General features: G+C 52.7%; 2 protein-coding genes across 4 annotated transcripts in view; both read left to right on the top strand.

Annotated features, from left to right (window-relative positions):
- The first annotated feature begins 38 nt into the window (after positions 1-38).
- On the top strand, positions 39-7650 carry SRF (serum response factor). Its single transcript, XM_081828292.1, has 6 exons — positions 39-366; positions 1951-2212; positions 2779-2898; positions 4155-4346; positions 4727-4803; positions 5251-7650. Exons 1-6 carry the CDS (start codon positions 199-201, stop codon positions 5344-5346), a joined length of 915 nt encoding a protein of 304 aa, XP_081684418.1. The 5' UTR covers positions 39-198; the 3' UTR covers positions 5347-7650.
- A 401-nt stretch (positions 7651-8051) lies between these two features.
- The window catches only part of CUL9 (cullin 9), a 37155-nt gene continuing 24776 nt past the window's right edge, over positions 8052-20430 (top strand). The window contains exons 1-10 of one of the 3 annotated variants that reach the window (XM_081828289.1): positions 8052-10801; positions 11360-11514; positions 11849-12358; positions 12858-12993; positions 13141-13334; positions 13593-13998; positions 14401-14593; positions 16957-17164; positions 19236-19432; positions 19816-20033. In XM_081828289.1, the coding sequence (XP_081684415.1) occupies positions 10039-10801; positions 11360-11514; positions 11849-12358; positions 12858-12993; positions 13141-13334; positions 13593-13998; positions 14401-14593; positions 16957-17164; positions 19236-19432; positions 19816-20033 (2980 nt within the window). In that variant the 5' untranslated portion in view covers positions 8052-10038. The remainder of the gene's footprint in view (positions 10802-11359; positions 11515-11848; positions 12359-12857; positions 12994-13140; positions 13335-13592; positions 13999-14400; positions 14594-16956; positions 17165-19235; positions 19433-19815; positions 20034-20430) is intronic. The other 2 variants (XM_081828291.1, XM_081828290.1) reach the window with 2 other exon arrangements.

A 20430-nucleotide genomic window follows, 5' to 3' on the forward strand; every position in this document is an offset into this window, starting at 1 on the left:
GGGCTTGAGATCGCTGTGTTTCCTCTCTTCCCTACTTCCCTAGGAAGGTAGAGAGAAAAAGTTTGGCTGACCTACCCATCTCCTCCCCCCTACCCCCAGGCCTATGAGCTGTCCACGCTGACAGGGACACAGGTGCTGTTGCTGGTGGCCAGTGAAACAGGCCATGTGTATACCTTTGCCACCCGCAAACTGCAGCCCATGATCACCAGTGAGACTGGCAAGGCACTGATTCAGACCTGCCTCAACTCGCCAGACTCTCCACCTCGCTCAGACCCCACCACAGACCAGAGAATGAGTGCCACGGGCTTTGAAGAAACAGACCTCACCTACCAGGTGTCGGAGTCCGACAGCAGTGGGGAGACCAAGGTGTGTTTGGGTCGCCTATCTGAGGGGAAGAAAGGGGAGGGACTTCACCAGCAGAGAGGGGAGGGGGTGGGTGCCTCTCTCTCGCTCACTCAGGATAGGTGCCCACTGATGTGGAACGGAGCCGGCTTAGTGCCCCTCATCCTAGGGGACAGGTGTCCATCCTCGCCATCCTGACAGGAGGCCGGCCCCCTAGATAAGCGGGCGGCCTCCGTGCCCTTATAAGGCCGGCTCCGGCTCCAGGCCGGCCTCCCGCCTGCAGCCCGCCCGCCTGGCAGGGCCCTTGCATTCCTCCCGCCAGCTGTCTCCCTGCTGGGGGCGGGGGCGTAGCTTAGCCCTGCCCTCGCGGCAGGCTGGGTTGCCAGGGAGTAGGAAGCACTCGTGGGCTCCAGGGTCCTGGGAACCCAGCACTGTCGGCAGGCGGGCTGGTTGACTGGGCTGGAGACTACCTAACTAGCCAGCCGCCTACCTCTTCAGGATGTCCGGGCCTGGGCACGTTTAGGGAGTGTATTTGCGGCTGCTAGGGATGCCGGCCCTAGTTACGCCTCCCCCTTCCTTTTCCCGGTAAGGAGAGGGGGCGGGGCTTCCTCCGTTGCTTCTCTGGGGAGCTCCACCTTCCGGGTGGTCCTTCACTAACTGGCCAGTCAGAAGAAGCGGCACGGTTTGCCTTAGCAACGCCTTCGCCAATCAGGGGCCTGAAGCTCGGCTGCCTAGCAAACATCCCGCGGTGACCCACCCCCAGTATTTGAACCCCCTCAGTTCTCTGGGCTTGGTTCTCAGCTCATGGCTTCCTCCTTCCCCTTGTAAAGAACAAAGGCTCCCCGAGGGGAGAGTCAGTGCTCCAGGTGCCCCCCCCCCCACCTTGCCGGCATATCATATGTAGTTGCAAACTCTTTTAAGCAGTAGGGCTCATTTATTCCCAGGGAATTTTGCTGGAGGAATAATTCCTTTGGTAGTTTAAATCTTAAGTATTTGGCATGAGTACTTAATTGCCAAACACCCAAGATCTCTCTGAAACCCTAAGTTCCCTGAAAAACTCTTCGTCCCCATCTCAGAAGCCTGGCAAATCAGAGCCGGAAAAGACGTTTTTAAAGAGGACATAGTAGCTCAGCCCCCTCATGTTTATAGACCAGGAAAACTGAGGCTCAGAAAGAGGAAGTGATTTCCCCGGGATCACACAGATGGTCATTGCCAGAGCTGGGAATAGACCCCGGTGCTTGACTCCCCAGCCAGAGTGATTACCATAGTCCACTGGGGCAGAGAATTCAGGGACTTATCAAGATGACATCATCATCATCATCATAAGAGCAGCAAAAACTTACTGCTCCTTTTAGGTGTCAGGCACTTTATTTATGTTCACCTATTAATCTTCACAACACCTGTGGGCTAAGTCTTCTCCTTTTATGGACAGGAAACTGAAGTTCAGCAGCTCAGTAACTTGCGCAGGGGTCAGACAGCAGGTAAATGGCAGAGCTGGGGTTTGAACCCAAGCCCACCGGTTCCAGTCTGGGCTGTCACTCCATACAAAGCTTCTGCAGGGGCAGGGTCTGGTAGAGGCTCACTGCTGCATCTTTATTCTGGGTGTAGGACACACTGAAACAGGCGTTCACGGTCACCAACCTGCCGGGTACCACCTCCACCATCCAAACAGCACCCAGCACCTCTACGACCATGCAAGTCAGCAGCGGCCCCTCCTTTCCCATCACGAACTACCTGGCCCCAGTGTCTGCTAGCGTCAGCCCCAGCGCTGTCAGCAGTGCCAACGGGACTGTGCTGAAGAGTACAGGCAGTGGCCCCGTCTCCTCTGGGGGCCTCATGCAGCTGCCTACCAGCTTCACCCTCATGCCTGGTGAGTCACAAGGGGCAAACTGAGCACGCCACGAGTGGATTGAGGGCTGGTACAAGGAGAACCTCTCTCCTTGCTCAGAAGGAGGGTGGACACGGGCCAGCCAGAGCCTGAAAGAAGCCTCTTAAAGTCCCACTGGCAGGCATGCCCTTCCTCCCACCCCCCGGGACCCCTACTATCCTTGTCAATAAGTTTCAACCATACCCTGTGGCCTTTTCTAGCAGCCCAGCCCTGTGCCCCCTCTGCCACAGGGACAATAGACATTGCACCACCTCCCTTCCTTGAGTGAGGGTGGGGCATGTTCGTGTTGGTTCAGTGCCAGCTCCTAGGTCACCCAAGGAGGCAGAGGCAAGGCCTGGGGTGGGAGGAGGGGGGAGGGGCAGGAGCAGAGTACAGAAACCCCTGGAGACAAGATTCAGGCCATGAAAGGCCTCATTAGCCCCTAGGAAATATAGCTATGGGAGTTGGGGAGCAGCGTGCCAGACCCTGGGCGTGGGGGTGTTTGTGGGTGCTTGGTGCAGATGGTGGCCGGGTAGGACAGACCATGAGTAAGTCTCTGTGTCTCCTAGGTGGGGCAGTGGCCCAGCAGGTCCCAGTGCAGGCCATTCAGGTGCACCAGGCCCCACAGCAAGCGTCTCCCTCTCGTGACAGCAGCACAGACCTCACGCAGACCTCCTCCAGTGGGACAGGTATGGCCGGAAGCTCTCCCCTCCCTGCCCCACCCTGCAGTACCCCTCCTGTAACTAAGGTCAGAGAATTCCCTAATGTGGAGATGGAGGCTTTTGGCTTAACCCCTATCTTAATCCTTATGGCATGGTCAGGTGAGGATGGCTGGGTTTGGAATCCCGTCCTGCGGTAGGGCTTTGGATTTCAGGAGGAAATTAGGGACCATTGGAGCCACCGTTCTCCTCATTCAGGTGAGAAGCTATGGGCCCAGAAAGGAGAATTTACTTACCCAAGGACACATGTTTGCTTAATTACCAGGAAAGATTTATAGAGCAGTTGTCTCCTTGTGGGAGGGCATCCTAAGTTTTGAGTAGCTATAATTCTAGTCATTTCAGAAATGATGAAACACTTTCAAAATAAAATTACTTTTAAGTTCTTGCTCTTGACAGCCTTGTTACACAAGATGTGGTCTATGGACAGAGGACCAGCATCACCTGGGAGCTTGATAGAAATGCAGACTCTTAAGCCTTACCCCAGATCTGCATTTTAACAAGATCCTAGTTGACCTTATGCACATTAACCCTGGATGTTTAAAAGATGAGTTTGTTAGCCACGCGTTTAGGAAGAGGGAGGAAAAGTGAGAACAAATTAAAAAATGGGATGATGGCGCCCCCTAAAAGGGGAGTATTTAAAAAAAAATAAAGTGAAAGGGGAGCATCTGAGTTTCCCTAAGAGTGGGTCAGTCATTGCAATCCTTGTTTCTCCCAGGGCCTTATGGTCTTGGAATGAAGAATTCAGCAGATAGAAAATTGAATTGTATAACGTGATAGGATACAATTAAAGGTCGGTGCTCCTGTGTTCAAGAAAAAATAAGGCTTGGGGCGCCTGGGTGTCTCAGTCAGTTAAGCGGCTGCCTTCAGGGGCACCTGGGTGGCTCAGTTGGTTAAGCGTCTGCCTTCGGCTCAGGTCATGATCCCAGGGTCCTGGGATCGAGCCCCGCATCGGGCTCCCTGCTCAGCAGAGAGCCTGCTTCTCCCTTTCCCTCTGCCTGCCGCTCTGCCTACTTGTGCTATCTCTCTATCAAATAAATAAAAAAAAAGAAAAAAAAAATAAGGCTTTTCTTAGTCGATGACACAGGGAGCAGAGGAATGAGTCTTGTCAAGCTTCTGACCTGGGCAATAGCATGAGGGCTCCAGAGCCCTGGAGTTCCTGGAGGTGGGATTGGGGATATCAGTAGGGACCAGGGCCAACCTCCTTAATGTGTGTCTGTGTTTGCCAGTGACATTGCCTGCCACCATCATGACGTCATCTGTGCCCACAACTGTGGGCGGCCACATGATGTACCCTAGTCCCCATGCAGTGATGTATGCACCCACCTCGGGCTTGGCTGATGGCAGCCTCACCGTGCTCAATGCCTTCCCCCAGGCGCCATCCACCATGCAGGTGTCCCACAGCCAGGTCCAGGAGCAAGGTGAGTTGTGGGGTGCGGCTGAGGAAGGAGGACCATTTCCTCCCTTATACACCCAATGTTCAAATGGGCCCCCACATACACACCTAGATGTCCACACTTGCACACCACATACACAAACTGGGCTGCCCACACATAGCCCTACACACGCACACACGGATGCTTGCACACAGATTCCAACACCCATGGCTGTCCACTAGGGTACTCATGCACACTTGAAAACTCACGTCCACGTGCACACATGGACACATTTGGACACTCGTCCTTGGGCACTTGCATCTGAGACTTACCGGGTCACTTGTGCATTTATCACCACTTCTCCAGTATCTGGAAGTTTCTCTTGAGCAAGCAATTTGAGTATCTCCTGTGGTTTCCCAATGCAGGTGGCGTTCCTCAGGTGTTCCTGACAGCGCCGTCTGGGACAGTGCAGATCCCTGTTTCTGCAGTTCAGCTTCACCAGGTAGGTGTGTGTGTGGGCGGGGGGCACCCTTCACCTCACCCCAGCCAGCCAGCCATTTCTTTTTTTTTCTTTTTTCTTTTTTTTGAGAGAGAGAATGAGAGACAGAGAGCACGAGAGGGAAGAGGGAAGAGGGCAGAGGGAGAAGCAGACCCCCTGCTGAGCAGGGAGCCCGATGCGGGACTCGATCCCGGGACTCTAGGATCCTGACCTGAGCCGAAAGCAGTCGCTTAACCAACTGAGCCACCCAGGCGCCCCAGCCAGCCATTTCTACTTTATCTTGACCCTGGGGATTCCATTTACCCATTGGTCAAAGCCAAGATCCCTAGGCGGGAGGCCTGTCTGTTTTCCCAGTCAGGCCTGTGGTGGACAGGCAGGCAAGCGGGGCGGGGGCTTGAACTGCCTGGTCAGCCCCTGCCCCCTCTTCCTCACACACCCCCTTCCCTCCAGATGGCTGTGATCGGGCAGCAGGCTGGGAGCAGCAGCAACCTCACCGAGTTACAGGTGGTGAACCTGGACGCCGCTCACAGCACCAAGAGTGACTGATCCGCCCTGCCACCCTGGACAGATGGCCCGAGGGATGGCACCACTTATTTATTGTTGCCTTTTCACGTTTTCTTTACACACACGTTGACGGGCCGCAGGAGGGAGGCAGGGAGGAGGAGTGGGCAGCCGCAGGACTGAGCCCTCTCACTCCAGCCAAAGAAATGGGCCAGCCTGCCCTCCACCCTACCCTCCCTCACCCTCCCCTCCTTCTAGCTCCACCTCCTGTTTTCTGTTGATGGTGGGGCCATCCTCCCTCCTCAGACTCCCCTCGCCAGCTTGGCGCCATGTTTGCCATGAGTATTAGCTTATCCAATGGGACCGTGCCCCACCTTCCCACACACAGGCCCCTGTGGGACTAGGCACCGTGTTCCCCCTGAGGAAGCAGTTGGGGTCCTCTCCCAGCCTCCTTGCTGACCCCAAGTCAGCACTGTGTCTGTCACAGGCTGGGTAAAAAGAGCCCTACCCCTGCCCCTAAGGGAGTCACCTGGGGAGATGGGGCTTCTTCCCTCACGCCGCCGCCCTGTTGTCCCTGCAGCTCCTGAGAGCTGAGCCTGTGCACAGAGCAGGTTCCCAGGGCCAGCTGCCCTGCCTTGCCGATCCCCTCGGGACTCCAGGGACTCCTGGGTTGGAGGGAACCATCAGGGTTCCCTCTCACCCTGTCTACCCCTCCCCCCAGCTGCTTTACTTAAAGTTGATTTTGAACTTTTTATTTGAGGAGACGAAGTGAAATCTATAAATATATATTTTTAAAATATTTAAACTTTTTTTTATGGCGTTTTTCTCGTCCCCCTCCCTGCCCAAACTCCCCTTCCCTGGGGAGCCCTGGGGCTCCCCGGAACTGGCTGGGCCTCTGGGGACAGAGCCACCCCATGAGCTCGGGGCCCGTCAGTGTGTAGGGGAGATTCTGGGATTGCCGGTCCTGGGTTGTTTCCAGGAGAAAACCGGGGGAGGGGCCCTCAGGCCATGCCCCAACGGGGTGGGGAGGGTGACCCATAGCCCTGGGTCTCTTTTTGCCCTTTAGGGCTGTTGCAAGGGAGAGGGAAGAGGGAGACCAAATGTGGGGGTGGGGGTGGGAGGGTGTCAGGTAGAGGCAACTGACTTCATTTGTGCCACACGCATGGGCATTGCAGCCTTGTGCTCCCCCAGGCCTGCAGCTGCCTGGGGCCCAAGTTGCAGTGAGCAGGGTGGGGTCTGGGAGGGGGTGAGAGGCAGGAATGGGGGTCAGAAGAAATGGGAGCAGCTCTTGGGCTGAGTATAGAGATAGGGGAGCCAGAAATGGGCAGCTCTCCCAGGGAGTGAGCAGCTACTGTAACTTTTTTAAATTAAGACAAAAAGCCTTGAAGAAAATGACTTTATTTTTCTAAGTGTAACCTCAGTATTTATGTAATTTGTACAGGGGCCGTGCCCTACCCCACTCTGCCCCCTTTGGGGTAGACCTTGAGGATGGGCCAGCATAGGGGGAGGGTCTTTTACCCTGTGTCAGAGCCTACCTTCACCCCCTTTATCCAGAAAGGGAGCTTTTTCAGAACAGGGCAGCAGTTGGGGTGGAGTTTTATTAACCCCCGTGACTGCCTTCAGGAGGAACAGTCCTGCTTCTGTAATTAGGTGAAGGGGTGGGGGAAGTTTTGGTGCACAGCCTAGTTATCAAGGGGATGATTTGCCGGCGTGTTTGAGAACCCCCGTAACCTCTAACCCCCATTGCTGTCTTGCCCCGGTTTGGGGTGCCAAGATGGAAGTCACCATTCTGGGCTTTCTCCTGGAGATAGCTGGGGCTTATGGGTGGCTTACAAGGCTGGTGCATGGCAAATCAGGGGCCAGAGAGTGGGGGAGCTTGGGACTCAGGTCTGTAACTGCCCAGCCCCCTTTCTCTGCTCTTGTTTCACTCCACGATCACTCACTCACTCCCCACTCCCCCGCCCAGGGGAGGAGACTGATGAATTCCTCCTCTCCTTCCCACAAGAGACAGACCCAGTGAGTGAATCAGGCAAAGTGCTTATAATGTGTGTTGTGTGAGCGTGGCCTTGGGAGAACATGTGTGCGTCAGGGATGAGGTGGCATTTATATGTGCAGCAACCCTTGGTGTTTCCCTTCCTTGGTGGCTCTGGGGTGTGTGTGCGTGCATGTGTGTGTGCGCGTGTGTGTGCCTGAGTGTGTGTGTGTGAATGTGGAGTATGTCAGTGGTTTCTACTTCCCCTGGGATGCTGACCCAGGAATAGTGGACATGGTCACAGTCCTATGTACAGAGCTTTCTTTTGTATTAAAAAAAATACTCTTTCAATAAATGTATCATTTTTGTGCACAGACTGTGGGGTCTTTGCCTCCGTTTTTCTGCATAGGGAGGGAGGGAAGTATCAACCCCCAAACTGTTGCTCTGAGAAGCAAGCCTGGCTGCCTGATAACAACGGCAAAGCTAAGGGGTGCTTTGGGCTGTGGAACTCTGCGACTTAACTGAAGGAACATTTCGGGGAGTTGGAGCCTTTGTCTCTGTGCGTGGCTTTGTTAGGTTTTTAGGCCAACACAGAGATGAGCAATTTTAATTAATAGGCAAAGTGACTTAACCAATCCAAAGCACTGCCGAGGGGAAGTGCTTGGGAAACTTATGGCCACGTGATCCAGTGAAAACTCAGCACAGACAGCTCCAGGCTTGGGAGTGCAGGTTTCAGGGGCATGGGGAAGGCCGACCTAGGAAATGCGAGAGGTGGCTCCGAGGTGAAGGAGGGAAAGTGCTGCGTACTTCGGCGAGGAGCAACGCGACCGTGAGCGCGGGCTCCGCCTGCAGCGCGCCTCGCGCGCAACGGCGCGGCCACTACGCATGCTCCACTCGCGCGCCCTTCCGCCACGCTAGGCTCTGGGCCGCCGGGGCCCCCGTAGAAGCCGGGCCGCGCCCGCCCTGGCCGTGTGACCCGGAAGGGAGCTGCTGAGGAGGCGGGGCCAGGACGGCGGGACCGGCCGCTGGCTCCCAGCGAGGGCCAAGCCGGGCGGTGGGAGGTGAGAGGAGAGTCCTGCGGCGACCCGGTCCCTGCCGCGTCCCCTTCCCGCTCCCTGACCCGCTCTCCGTGGGGCTGATGACGGGAGCCAGGTCTTTTCTCCGAGATTCGCCCGGTCCTGTCAGCCTCCTCGGACCGCACCCCCCCCTCCTCACCCCGCCCCGAAAGCCGTTCCGCTGCCCTGTGGCCTCCCCCGGCACCCCTGATGGTCTGCAGGCTTGGGTCTGACCTTGCTACTTGCTTCTACCAGCTGTCTCATCCCCAGCTCCAGACCTCACCTCTACACCTCAGTTTACTGCTCCTATTCCAGGCCCATGATAGTTCCCCCTCTCCCCCCGACCCCCATTTAGGCTTATCAGTTGTTTTACTTCACCCTGGTCATTGGTTGTCCACTGCCACATCACCGATTACCTCCCGGTCTTGCCCCGCTCCCCATGCTACCCGGACCCCTGCCCCCATCGAGGTCCACATCCCATGTTTCCCCTCCCCTTCACACCTTTCTTCTGTCATCTTTTATCCCCCCCCCCATTCCTACTCTCACCGCTCCCCAGTTACCCCCATATTGCTACATACCACACATACCTTTTCCTGATCACCAGCATAGCCGTCTTCCTATTCCCATTTACCATTTTCCGGCTTAATAACTCAGTTTATCTGAGGACTGCCCCTCCCTTCTCCAGCTAAGAATAATATTAGATTGTGTTTAGGGAGCTCTCACCGTGTGCTAGCGGCTGTTTTAGGTGGTCTACATACATGATCTTACTCAGATTTTTACAACTTTACAATACTATCCCCATGTTGCAGAGGAGGGAACTGAGGCTCAGTGGTGAAGTAAGTTGTCCAAAAGTACTCTCGGAGTAAGTCAAAGAGCCAGAATTCAGAGTCACACCTGAGTCTCACCTGTGCTATATATTGCCTTTCTAACATCTTCACCATCTCCTGACCTCATTTCCTACCCTTCAGCTGCATGATTACCACCTCCCTATATATCTGCCTGACTTAGACCCTCACCAGACATACAACTTATGTGCCAGGTGGAACCTGGTCTTTTTTCCTATAATTTTATCTGGCCCCCTCAGCCCCTCTCCTGCTCACAATACCCTGGTACACTTTCCCCATCCAGCCATCCGGATGTGGGGGCCCACCGCCCAACCTTCTTTCCTCTCCATTCTATCTGCCGTGGCCCACATTCCGGCTTTACGCTATCATTTTTACTCCCTGTCCTGCCTCTCCTCCACCCTGACTTTCCTCATTTGTTCTGGCTCCGCTGTCCCCCATGCTGCTGTCCTGCCTGCTCACCCGTTACCTTCTAAGTCTTGATCTGTATCCCTCGGCCATCCTGCTCTTCTGTCCTACCTAGCTGTCACTCTTTTTGTGACCTTCTTGTTCTTATCCTCTTTCATAACCTCTTCCATTTCTTTTTTTTTTTTTTAAAGATTTTATTTATTTATTTATTTGAGAGAGAGAGAAACAGCATGAGAGGGGAGAGGGTCTGAGGGAGAAGCAGGCTCCCCGCTGAGCTGGGAGCCCAATGTGGGACTCGATCCCAGGACTCCGGGATCATGACCTGAGCTGAAGGCAGTCGCTTAACCAACTGAGCCACCCAGGTGCCCAACCTCTTCCATTTCTTAACCCCCTTCATTTCATCCTCTTGCCATTTCCACTGCATTCTCCTTCCTTCTAAATCCCCAAATATATTCAAGTTATGTATTCTGTCTCGTTGGCTTTTTCTCTTTGGTCTGTAAATTCCATCATGCAGCCTACCAGTCACCCTGCACCTGATCTGTGTCTCAAGGTTCCATCCCCTCCATGTAGTCTTTTCCCTTGCCCTCATTGCCTTTATCTTTCTCCTTGTGTGTCCCAGGAGGTCAGGATGGTGGGGGAACGGCGCAGCAGGGACCTCATGGTGCCCTTGGGGCCCCGGCTGCAAGCATATCCTGAAGAGCTTATTCGACAGCGGCCTGGGCATGATGGGCATCCTGAATACCTGATCCGATGGAGTGTTCTGAAGTGTGGGGAAGTGGGCAGAGTGGGTGTGGAAGAGGGCAAGACAGAGCACATCCTCATGTGGCTGTCAGCCCCCGAAGTCTACGCCAACTGCCCCATGCTGTTAGGTGAGCGGGCACTATCTAAGGGACCTCAGCATGAACCAGCTGGGGGTTCAGGAAGCTTTCCCCGAGATCCAGGAGGTCTGGATGACACAGCAGTGGGAGAGATGGAGGCTGATGTGCGGGCGCTGGTGCGCAGGGCTGCCAGGCAGCTGGCAGAAGGTGGGACCTCGAGCCTCACAGCTGCTGTGCTCCACACCATCCATGTGCTCAGTGCCTATGCCAGCATCGGGCCCCTCACTGGGGTCTTCAGGGAGACGGGAGCCCTGGACCTGCTCATGCACATGTTATGCAACCCTGAGCCTCAGATCCGTCGGAGTGCGGGCAAGATGCTACAGGCTCTGGCAGCCCACGATGCTGGTAAGAGACAGCCAGGGGAAGAAGGAAAGCACTGGAGAGAATGGGGCCACAAGGAGTAAGAACAGAAAGAGGAGGGATTTCCCAACTCTGGAAGAACACCTAGCATTTGGTGAATACCAATTTATTGCCCCCCCCCAAAAAAATGTACAGATTAATAAACTATGACAGGTATATAAACAGAATAAAATAATAGTACCGAGTTTATCTGTCCATTTTCAGTGCAGTGGCAGAGAAGAGAATAGGATAGGTTTATATTTTTAAACGGTAGGTTGAGATTTATTCGTTGATTGTGAAATCAGTTTGGTGGGTTACAACCAACATTTTTTTAATGTAAAATAACTAGCAGGTCGCATAAGGTAAGTTTTGTAGCATTAAATATATGTTTCAGTTGTACGTGGGTATGTTTGTATCAGATTACCATGTAAAATGTATACCTTATCATGAACCTCAGTCACAAAGAAGTTTGAAAACCTCTAGGGTAGGGAATAGATAGTCTAGGAGAGGCAGGGGAAAGTCTTGGGCATTGAGGAGAAGATACAGATTGGGTGTGGATTACAGGGAGTCGGGCTCACGTCCTTCTGTCACTGAGCCAGCAAGATGGCATCGAGCAGCACATGGATTTTGACAGCCGCTATACTTTGCTGGAGCTGTTTGCAGAGACCACCTCCTCTGAGGAACACTGCATGGCCTTTGAGGGCATTCATCTGCCTCAGGTACTCTGGCAGCTATGGGGGAAATGCCGTGTACAAGGCCAAGGGCATCACTTCTGAAAGTGTGGTTCAGGATTATGCATCAGCACCAGAGCCACTTGGGGAGCTTGCTAAAATGAAGGGTCATGCTTGCTCCCCCACTCAGAATTTCTGAGATTAGAACCCAGGAATCTCTCTTTTAAGACACTCCTTGTGTGTTCTATAAATCACAGTTTGAGACCTTCTCAAAGTGTGGGGCTAGGCGTTCATGTTTCTCTGTAGAGGATGATATTATGGGGAAAGGAGAGGGGCTGAAGCTGGGAGAAGATGAACCTACACCACAGACTGTGTCCTACAGATCCCAGGAAAGCTGCTCTTCTCCCTGGTGAAACGCTACCTATGTGTCACCTCCCTGCTGGATCAGCTGAATAATAGCCCAGAGCCAGGGGCTGGAGACCGAGGCTCCCTGTCCTCAAGGGAGTTCGGCCGGGAGAAAAGCCGGGGGCAGCGGGAGCTGGAATTCAGTATGGCTGTGGGCAACCTCATCTCCGAGCTGGTGCGGAGCATGGGCTGGGCCCGGAACCTCAGTGAACAGAGCACATTGCCACTGCGGCCTGCCCGCTCCATCTTTCAGCCCTGCGTTTCAGGCCCTAGCCTTTTGCTCCCCACCATGGTTGCCGCCCCCAGAAGGCAAGAGCGGGCCTTCCGCCAACGCTCTGAATTCTCAAGCCGCTGTGGCTATGGTGAGTATGTGCGAGAGACGCTGCAGGCCGGGATGCGAGTGCGCATGCTGGAGGACTATGAGGAGGTCAGCGCTGGGGACGAGGGCGAGTTCCGTCAGAGCAACAATGGCGTGCCCCCCGTGCAGGTGAGCGAGGGCGCGTGGGGGACGCTGGTGGGGATCTAGCTGGGGGAGCATAACTGGGGCTTCTATGCAGGGGGCTCTGGTAGGCCACCCTGGGAGAAAAACCCCGTGGGGATTGCAGTGGTTAAAGGGGGTCAGCAGGTGAGAAGGGCTTGGGAAAATTTGGAGGACTGAGAAAATGGGGTGGGCTGTGAGGTCAAGCAGAGACCCACACCCAGGAAGCAGAGCTGTTGCATGGAGTCACTCCCTGCGCCCGCACCCGTGGAGTTGGCTAGGAGGGAGTGTCAGAGCAGAGTCCATCAGGGTTAGGTGGAAATGAGTGGCAGGGCCCACCCCATAGGGGAAGGTAGCCTTTTGCTCTGTGGAGGCTTTCCCAAGCCTAGCCAGCTGTGCATCTGAGGACCGTGTGCCCCGGCTCTGGGCCCAGCCTTGTCCTCTCGAGCCTGCACCACCCAGGGCTCAGAAGCCTATTCTTTGCCTCTTTCTTCCTCCCTCCATACAGGTCTTCTGGCAGTCGACGGGCCGCACCTACTGGGTGCACTGGCACATGCTGGAGATCCTGGGCCCTGAGGAAGCTGCCGAGGATGCGGCTTCAGGAGCTGTGGAGAAGGGGGCGGAGGCTCCTCTGCTGGGCACAGGTGGGCCTTGGAGGGCAATGGACAGCATATCTCTGAACAGAGGAGTAGGACTGGGACGCAGCCACTCCTGAGTAGGAGCTGCCCCAGAGATTCCGAAATGCCCTCTGTTCCCATTGGATGATGGCACCCCTGTTCCTGTATCCTTAGCGCTTCCTTCCTGGGACTGGAAACCTGTGGATGGGCTCTACTCTTTGCCATACCTCCAGCCCGAGCCCCAGAAGAATGAGCATTTGGGATACCTGACCCAGGCCGAGTGGTGGGAGCTGCTCTTCTTCATCAAGAAGCTGGACATATGTGAGCAGCAGCCAATTTTCCAGAATCTTCGGGAGAACCTGGATGAGGTATCGTAGGCCTGAGATACTTGGGTTTGGAGTGGGTTTGGAGGTGGGACTCTCTAAGGGAGTTCTAGATAAGGGGGTGCTTAGAGGGAGGCTGGAGCTGGAGATTAGAGAGTATGAGGGGGGCCTGCTGGGGAAGGAGACAAGTGCTGTGAGGTCTGGTATGCAAGGCATGGTGGGAGGCAGCCACCCTCTCTATTCGTGTCCGCAAGATCTTCGCATCTCCATTTCCCTGAAATGCGTACCCTCTTCTTCTGACAGACCCTGGGTGACAAGGCCCTGGGTGACCTCTCCGTGCCTGTAGAGATCGCTGAGGGTCTGCTGCAGGTGCTCAGCACTCGGTTTGAGGGCAGCACCCTCAGTGACCTGCTCAACTCCCAAATCTACACCAAGTATGGGCTGCTGCCCGATGAACTAAGCATCTCGTCCTCTTTACGAAGTCACTCCTGTACCCCAGATCCAGAAGAGGAGTCCAAGTCAGAGGCCAACTTCTCAGAAGAAGAGACCGAGTCCCCCAAAGCAAAAGCTGAGCCCCCGAAGGCAGATTCAGAACCTGCCAAGGGAAAAACTGAGCCCCCTGTGGCACAGAGTGATTCACAGCTGTTTAACCAGCTTCTGGTGATGGAGGGGATTGCTCTGCCCCCTGAGATGAAGGAGGCAGCCAGTGGTGAGTCAGGTGCTGGGAGGGGAGGGCAAAGAAGTTGGAGCAAAGTCCTGGCCTCCAAGAAATAGGGTAGAGGAGAGCTGTGGACTAAGGTTGCTGTTGCATGGGAAAATGCTCTGGAAGCATGCATCCATCTTCCTTCCTTTGACCTTGAGTGTATCTAACCAGTCGCTGCTCCCTTCAGTATCCCTGGAAAAGGAGGCTCCGCTTTCCAGAATATCTTCATTTTCAGTGTTTGGCTATTAAATCTCTCACGCAGAATTGGAAAAGCTCTGAATGCAAAGCTACAGGAATGAATAATGTATTAGAATATCAGTAGGATAGCTGGGCTTGACCTTTAAAGACTTCCAACTTGGAGGAGCCTCAATTTTTTTTAAGCCACTACCTTTCCCTCACCGATTTCAGAAATGGCTAGAGGCTTGCGGGGTCCTGGTCCGCGCAGCTCCCTGGATCAGCATGTGGCAGCGGTCGTGGCCACCGTGCAGATATCCAGCTTGGACACAAACCTGCAGCTTTCAGGGCTCTATGCCCTCTCTCAGGCCGTGGAGGAGGTCACTGATCGGGACCACCCTCTGGTCCGTCCCGACAGATCCCTGAGGTTAGTTAGAATGGTGGGGAGGGAGGAGGGGTTTGGTTTAAGCTGCCATCGGGGGAGGATGTAGGGTGGGAAGGAGCTATATCAGGAATTGAAAGGCTGAGGGTGAAAGAAGGGTCAGCCTGAGGAGCAGCTGAGCAGAAGGATGCCGTATTATAACAGAATATTATAATATTCTTGGAGGACTTTTCTGTGCCAGGCTCTGTGCTTAAAGTTTTACATGCGTTCTCTCATTAAATCCTCCTCTCTGTCTTCCTTCCTGAGGAAGAGTTGATGCTACGTGCTTATGCCATTGTATGGGTGAGGAAACGGAACTGTAGAAAATTGAACTCCCGGGGTTTTTTTTAAGCCACTTTTTAATTATACAAATAATACACAAATACATTCTCATTTTAAAAGATCTGAAGAATGTAAAAGAGCATAGAAGGAAAAGACAGAGTCCCTTTTTGCCACTGTTGTCAGTCTGCTGTGGATTCTTCAGACCTTCCACAGATTTACATTTGTCAACGTGTTTGAAAATTGAACATTTTCTGAGTTTGTGTTTAAATCTGTGTAATCACGCTACATGTTTCTACAACTTTCCCCCCACACTCAGTATGTCTGAGAGGGCTCTCCATGTCCATCCACATAGAGCTGCCTCATCACTCTCACTGCTGCATAGGACTTTGCAATAGGATTATCTCCAAGTTCAAGTAGTGTTCTACTGGATCTGTTTTCCTCACGTCTGCCAACACTGGATATTATAATTTTTTTTTTTTTTACTCTATCAGATTGGCAGAATTTTAAACGATTGGTATCTTTGTTTTAATTTCTTAGCGCTGGTAAGTTAAGCATATTTGCATGTATTTGTTGTGTTTCTTCTTGTATAAATAATCTGTTCTTATCCTTTGCCCATTTTCTTACTGGGTCTTTGGTTTTTTTCTTACTGATCTGTAGGCAGTCTGGATATTAATCTGTTACTTGTGTTTCATATATCTTGCTGGTTTTTTTTTTTTCAAAATCATATTAACTCTTTCCTGAATATGAAATAATATATGCCTCCTATAAAAAAATTAGAAAACTATGAAGTTAAAAATAATCTGAAAACCCTTTGCAGAGAGAGTCACTGTTAACATTTTGGTAAACATCCTTACTTATATTTCTATATCCATTCATATATATGATTTATGTGGTATTAACTTGTTTATAATAAATTGTGGCTACAGAAAGGGATTTATATCTGAAGCACATTTGATTCATGTTGTTGTCATCATAAAGCTCATGAGAAAAGACAAAGAACTTTCCCAGGCCACCTCCTCAAGATGCATCTCTCTCACTGTGGAGAAAGATAATTCCAGTTTTTTCCTTCTTACGGTGCTCAGTGTGATCTAGGGACTCTGGAGCACTTCTTCCTTCCCTTCAAATCAGCATTTCTGTAGGACTCTCTCTTCTTCCCTCACATTGCTTCTCTCTCAACTTTGTAGGCAGCGTCTTTCATTGTGCTAAAGTTTTAGAATTTTAGGTTAGAGTATTTTTAAACTTTAATGGCTTCTAGGTTTTGAGTAGGTCTGTCCTATTCTAGGATTATAAAAAATATTTCCCTTTATTTTCTAAATATTTTAAAATCTGTTTGCAGTGTCCTTATGCTGATGGACGGAGGCAGAGTCCCAGCTATAACTGTTTCGGGTGTTTCCACCTCATGGGTTGCGTGGCCCTTGCTGTTCTCACTGGCTGGGATGCCACCCTTATCTAGCGATCCATATCTACCCTGTGTCATTTCTTAGAGTTTTAATTTTCACGAGTTTATATTTTGATAACTAGCATGCAAGTCTACCACTCTTTCTTTCCAAACATTTCTTTTTTTTTAAAGATTTTATTTATTTATTTGAGAGAGAGAATGAGAGACAGAGAGCACGAGAGGGAAGCGGGTCAGAGGGAGAAGCAGACCCCCCGCTGAGCAGGGAGCCCGATGTGGGACTCGATCCCAGGACTCCAGGATCATGACCTGAGCCGAAGGCAGTCGCTTAACCAACTGAGCCACCCAGGCGCCCCACTTTCTAAACATTTCTTGACTGTTACATATTTTCTCATCCCGTGCCTGAATCTACCTGTCCTGTGTTTAGTAAAAAACCTTTTAGGCATTGTGATTAGAATTACATTGAATTTTTAGATTTATGTGCAAAGGTGAGCCATAGTTTGTAACCATTTTGCCCTATGGCCTCCTTCACGTGGCTAGGGGCCAGAGGCAGTCAGCCTGCAGGGGAGAGGGGCTGAGGAGAAGAGCACGTTGGAGAGGGGTGGGGGAGATGGGTCTTGGTGGAGAGGGTTGGGCAGGGAGTCAGGCGTAACTTTTGGGATGGGGAACTCCAATGTCTCTTCTCTCTAAGAGAGAAGCTAGTGAAGACGCTGGTGGAGCTGCTGACCAACCAGGTGGGAGAGAAGATGGTGGTGGTGCTGGCCCTGCGCCTCCTCTACCTGCTCATGACCAAGCATGAGTGGCGCCCCCTCTTTGCCAGGGAGGGCGGCATCTACGCTGTGCTGGTTTGCATGCAAGAATATAAGACTTCCGTCCTGGTGCAGCAGGCGGGGCTGGCGGTGAGTGGACTGGGCCTGGCGGGGGAGAGCGATGGGCAAGAGGGGCAGGCTGAGGGCTGCTGATCTTGAGGAGGTGCTAATCTGAGGAGGAGATTTAGACCAGGGAAGAGACCTTGGGACAGAAAGACGCACGGGGGTTGAAGGTTCCAGCTGGACAGTCTTGGAGATTGAGTGCCTGTTTGGAGAAAGGGAGAAGGATGTTTTTAAGAATGACTCCCAGGTTTAAAACCGAGCAGCAGAGGGGGTGTGGAGGCCATTTACTCAGTAGGGGAATGGGGGAGGAGGAAGAGGGAGAGGGAGAAGATCCGGAGTTGTGTTTTTAGGTTTGTTGAATTTCCCGTGTCTTTTGAGTTACAGTTAAGTGTTTGGTTAGAGACTAACTTTCTGCATGTGACAAAGTAATTTTTTACCCTTTGATCCGAGTGGTGCCCTTATGTAGAAAATACCCCCTCGCCAGCTGTGGGTGCCTTGCCGCCTACAGAATGGGGAAAGGGGGCCCCGTTCAGGGGCTTCCTGACTACTCCAGACAGTGCTGGCTGGTAGGAGGTGTGGGCAGGGTGTGCTCTGTATAGCCTGGGGTCCCTGAGGGGGGAGGGTAGGCCTCATCCAGATCAGTTCTGAGACTGGATTCCAACAGTATAATGGCAACAGCATGGACAGGAACACAGGTCCCCTTAGAGCTGGCTGTTCCAGGGCGAGGCTGGGAGGCTCTTTCCTGTAAGGGGCCAGCTAGGTGCTGCTCCTCTGAAGAGCAGCCAGGCACTCATGTCTAGGCCGTGTTTGCTCAAAGAATGCCCTAACCCTTTCAGATTGCATGGCCAAAATACAACATTTGCCCCTAAATTCAAACTCTTGCCCCGTAGCAGAATTGCATCGTCTTGTTTATAACTTCAGGTTTATAGAATTCAGCTAATTGGGGGGGGTTAACGAAAGGGAGAAAGCCTCATTATGAGGCTTATTAGCATATGCATGGAGGGTTCAGGCCTTATAAGGGAGAGTGTCCTGAGAATTGGTTCTAATCTCCATCCCTGGCAGGTTTCTTTTTTTTTTCTTTTTTTTTTTTTTGTTCTGCACAGGAGGCAGATTTTTTTTTTTTATATTTTATTTATTTATTTGAGAGAAAGAGAATGAGAGAGAGCACATGAGAGCGGGGAGGGTCAGAGGGAGAAGCAGACTCCCCGCCGAGCAGGGAGCCCGATGCGGGACTCGATCCAGGGACTCCAGGATCATGACCTGAGCCAAAGGCAGTCGCTTAACCAACTGAGCCACCCAGGCGCCCATCCCTGGCAGGTTTCTTCTCAAGTGTCAACCCTTTCCCCAGGGATGGTAGCCTCCCCTCTAATGGTATGGCAGTCATCTTAATTGAATTTTCTTTCTAGTACCAGCGAACAAGTTCACGGATTCCAAGTATTTTTTCCTATAATTCCAACCACTTTTCCTATGAGACAACCCAGGTAGTCTTGTTGAGGAGAGTTGGCTACTGGCTTTGGAGGCCAAGGGACATAGTTTGGGAGTGTCAGCCTATTGGTGGTAATTGAAGCTGTGGGAGCAGATGAGGTTGCCCAGGGAGAGAGTGCAGAGTAAGAAGGGGACAGGAACTTCCATGTTGAAGGATTAAGCAGAAGAACTCGAGAGAGGCAGGCCAACCAGGAGGCTATAGAGTCTTGGAACTCGAGAGAAGGGAGGTTTTGCAAGGGGAGGGGTGGTCCAGGGAGATGGAAGACAATGTCATGGAAAGCCTATGAAGACAACTAGATGCTGTGACAGGTCTCCCCCACCCAGAGGAAGCTGCAGGAGAGGGTGGCCATGCCATTCGGCCTCGGTGCCTGCAAGTGAAGGGGCGGGTTGATTTTACTATTGAGCCTCATTTTTTCCTCTGCTTTCTTTCCTTCTCTCTCTTTTTGTTCGTAGCGGTTGATAGCCCATCACGACCTCTTCCGTCTCCTACTTGACCTATTTGCAAACAGCTCAGCTGCCCCAAAGTTTGGAGTCGAGAATGAGGACCTGGCTCTCCTCTTTCTCTGCATGGTGACGCTGCCCACAACTAACTGCTTCCACATCCCCGTTGCAGGCACTGAAGATGCTGGCCATTGCCAACTCCACGGAGATCCCCACTTTTGTTACTGGCCGAGACCCTCTCCACCCTTTGTTTGATGCCCAGATGACCAGAGAGATCTTCGCCAGCATCGACTCAGCTACCCAGCCAGGCTCTGAGAGCCTTCTCCTTACTGTCCCTGCAGCCGTGATCCTGATGCTGAACACAGAGGGGTCAGGGCATGACCCTCCAAACTCCCGCTAAGCCCCAAGCCCCACTGCCGCCCCACCCACATCTCATGGGCTTCACAGAAATTCCCTTTATGTTGTTACCTCTGGATGAAATGGTGGTGGCCCTCTCTGACTGTTGTTGGTAGAGGGGCCAAGTGATTGGGGGGAGGGAGATCCCCAGAGAGAGCAGGGGCACCCTGACCTTCCTTCCTGGGGTTGGGAGGAGTGACCTGAGGTCAGGGAGCTGGATGTCCTGGCCTCAGAGGGAGCCCTGGAGCCCTTTCCTCCCTCCCCAGCCGCAGTCCCCCTCCCCTCTGCACTTGCTTTCTGCTTCCATTGCATTCACTCCCTTTCCATTTCTTCCTGGGATACCTCCCTCCTCCCAGGTGCTCCTCCGCAGTGAGAAACGGTCTGCTCCTGCTCAACCTGCTTCTGTGCAACCACCACACTCTGGGGGACCAGATTATAACCCGAGAGCTGAGGGACACCTTGTTCAGGCACTCTGGGATAGCACCGGGGACAGAGCCCATGCCTACCACACGCACCATCCTCATGATGCTCCTCAATCGCTACTCAGAGCCACCGGGCAGTCCTGAGCACACAGGTACCGTCGTGGAAGGGGCGGTTCTTCTGAGGAACCAGGCAGTGCCAGCCTGTGGCTGGGAGGGCTAAGGCTTACGTACTAGCACCTTCCTGGAAAGACACGATGAACCTTCAGGAAATGAGTAAGGGTTTTGGCGTTGAAGTTACGTCTTAAGTAGAACTTCGTGACCGAAAGGAGGAGACTCTAGAATAGCTAAGGAAAATTATATATCTAGAGCCAACATGCGGGGCGCCTGGCTGGTGCAGACAGAGCGTGCGACTCTTGATCTTGGGGTTGTAAGCTCCAGCCCCACGTTGGGTGTAGAGATTACTTACAAATCAAATCTTTAAAGCCGCCATGCTAGGTAGTAGGGGGATGTAATTATAATAGCTTATAGTTATTGGCTGATGTAATAGCA

This window comes from Leptonychotes weddellii, chromosome 8, assembly GCF_054177405.1.
Source record: "Leptonychotes weddellii isolate Sample4059 chromosome 8, ASM5417740v2, whole genome shotgun sequence".
NCBI classification, from domain to species: Eukaryota; Metazoa; Chordata; class Mammalia; order Carnivora; family Phocidae; genus Leptonychotes; species Leptonychotes weddellii.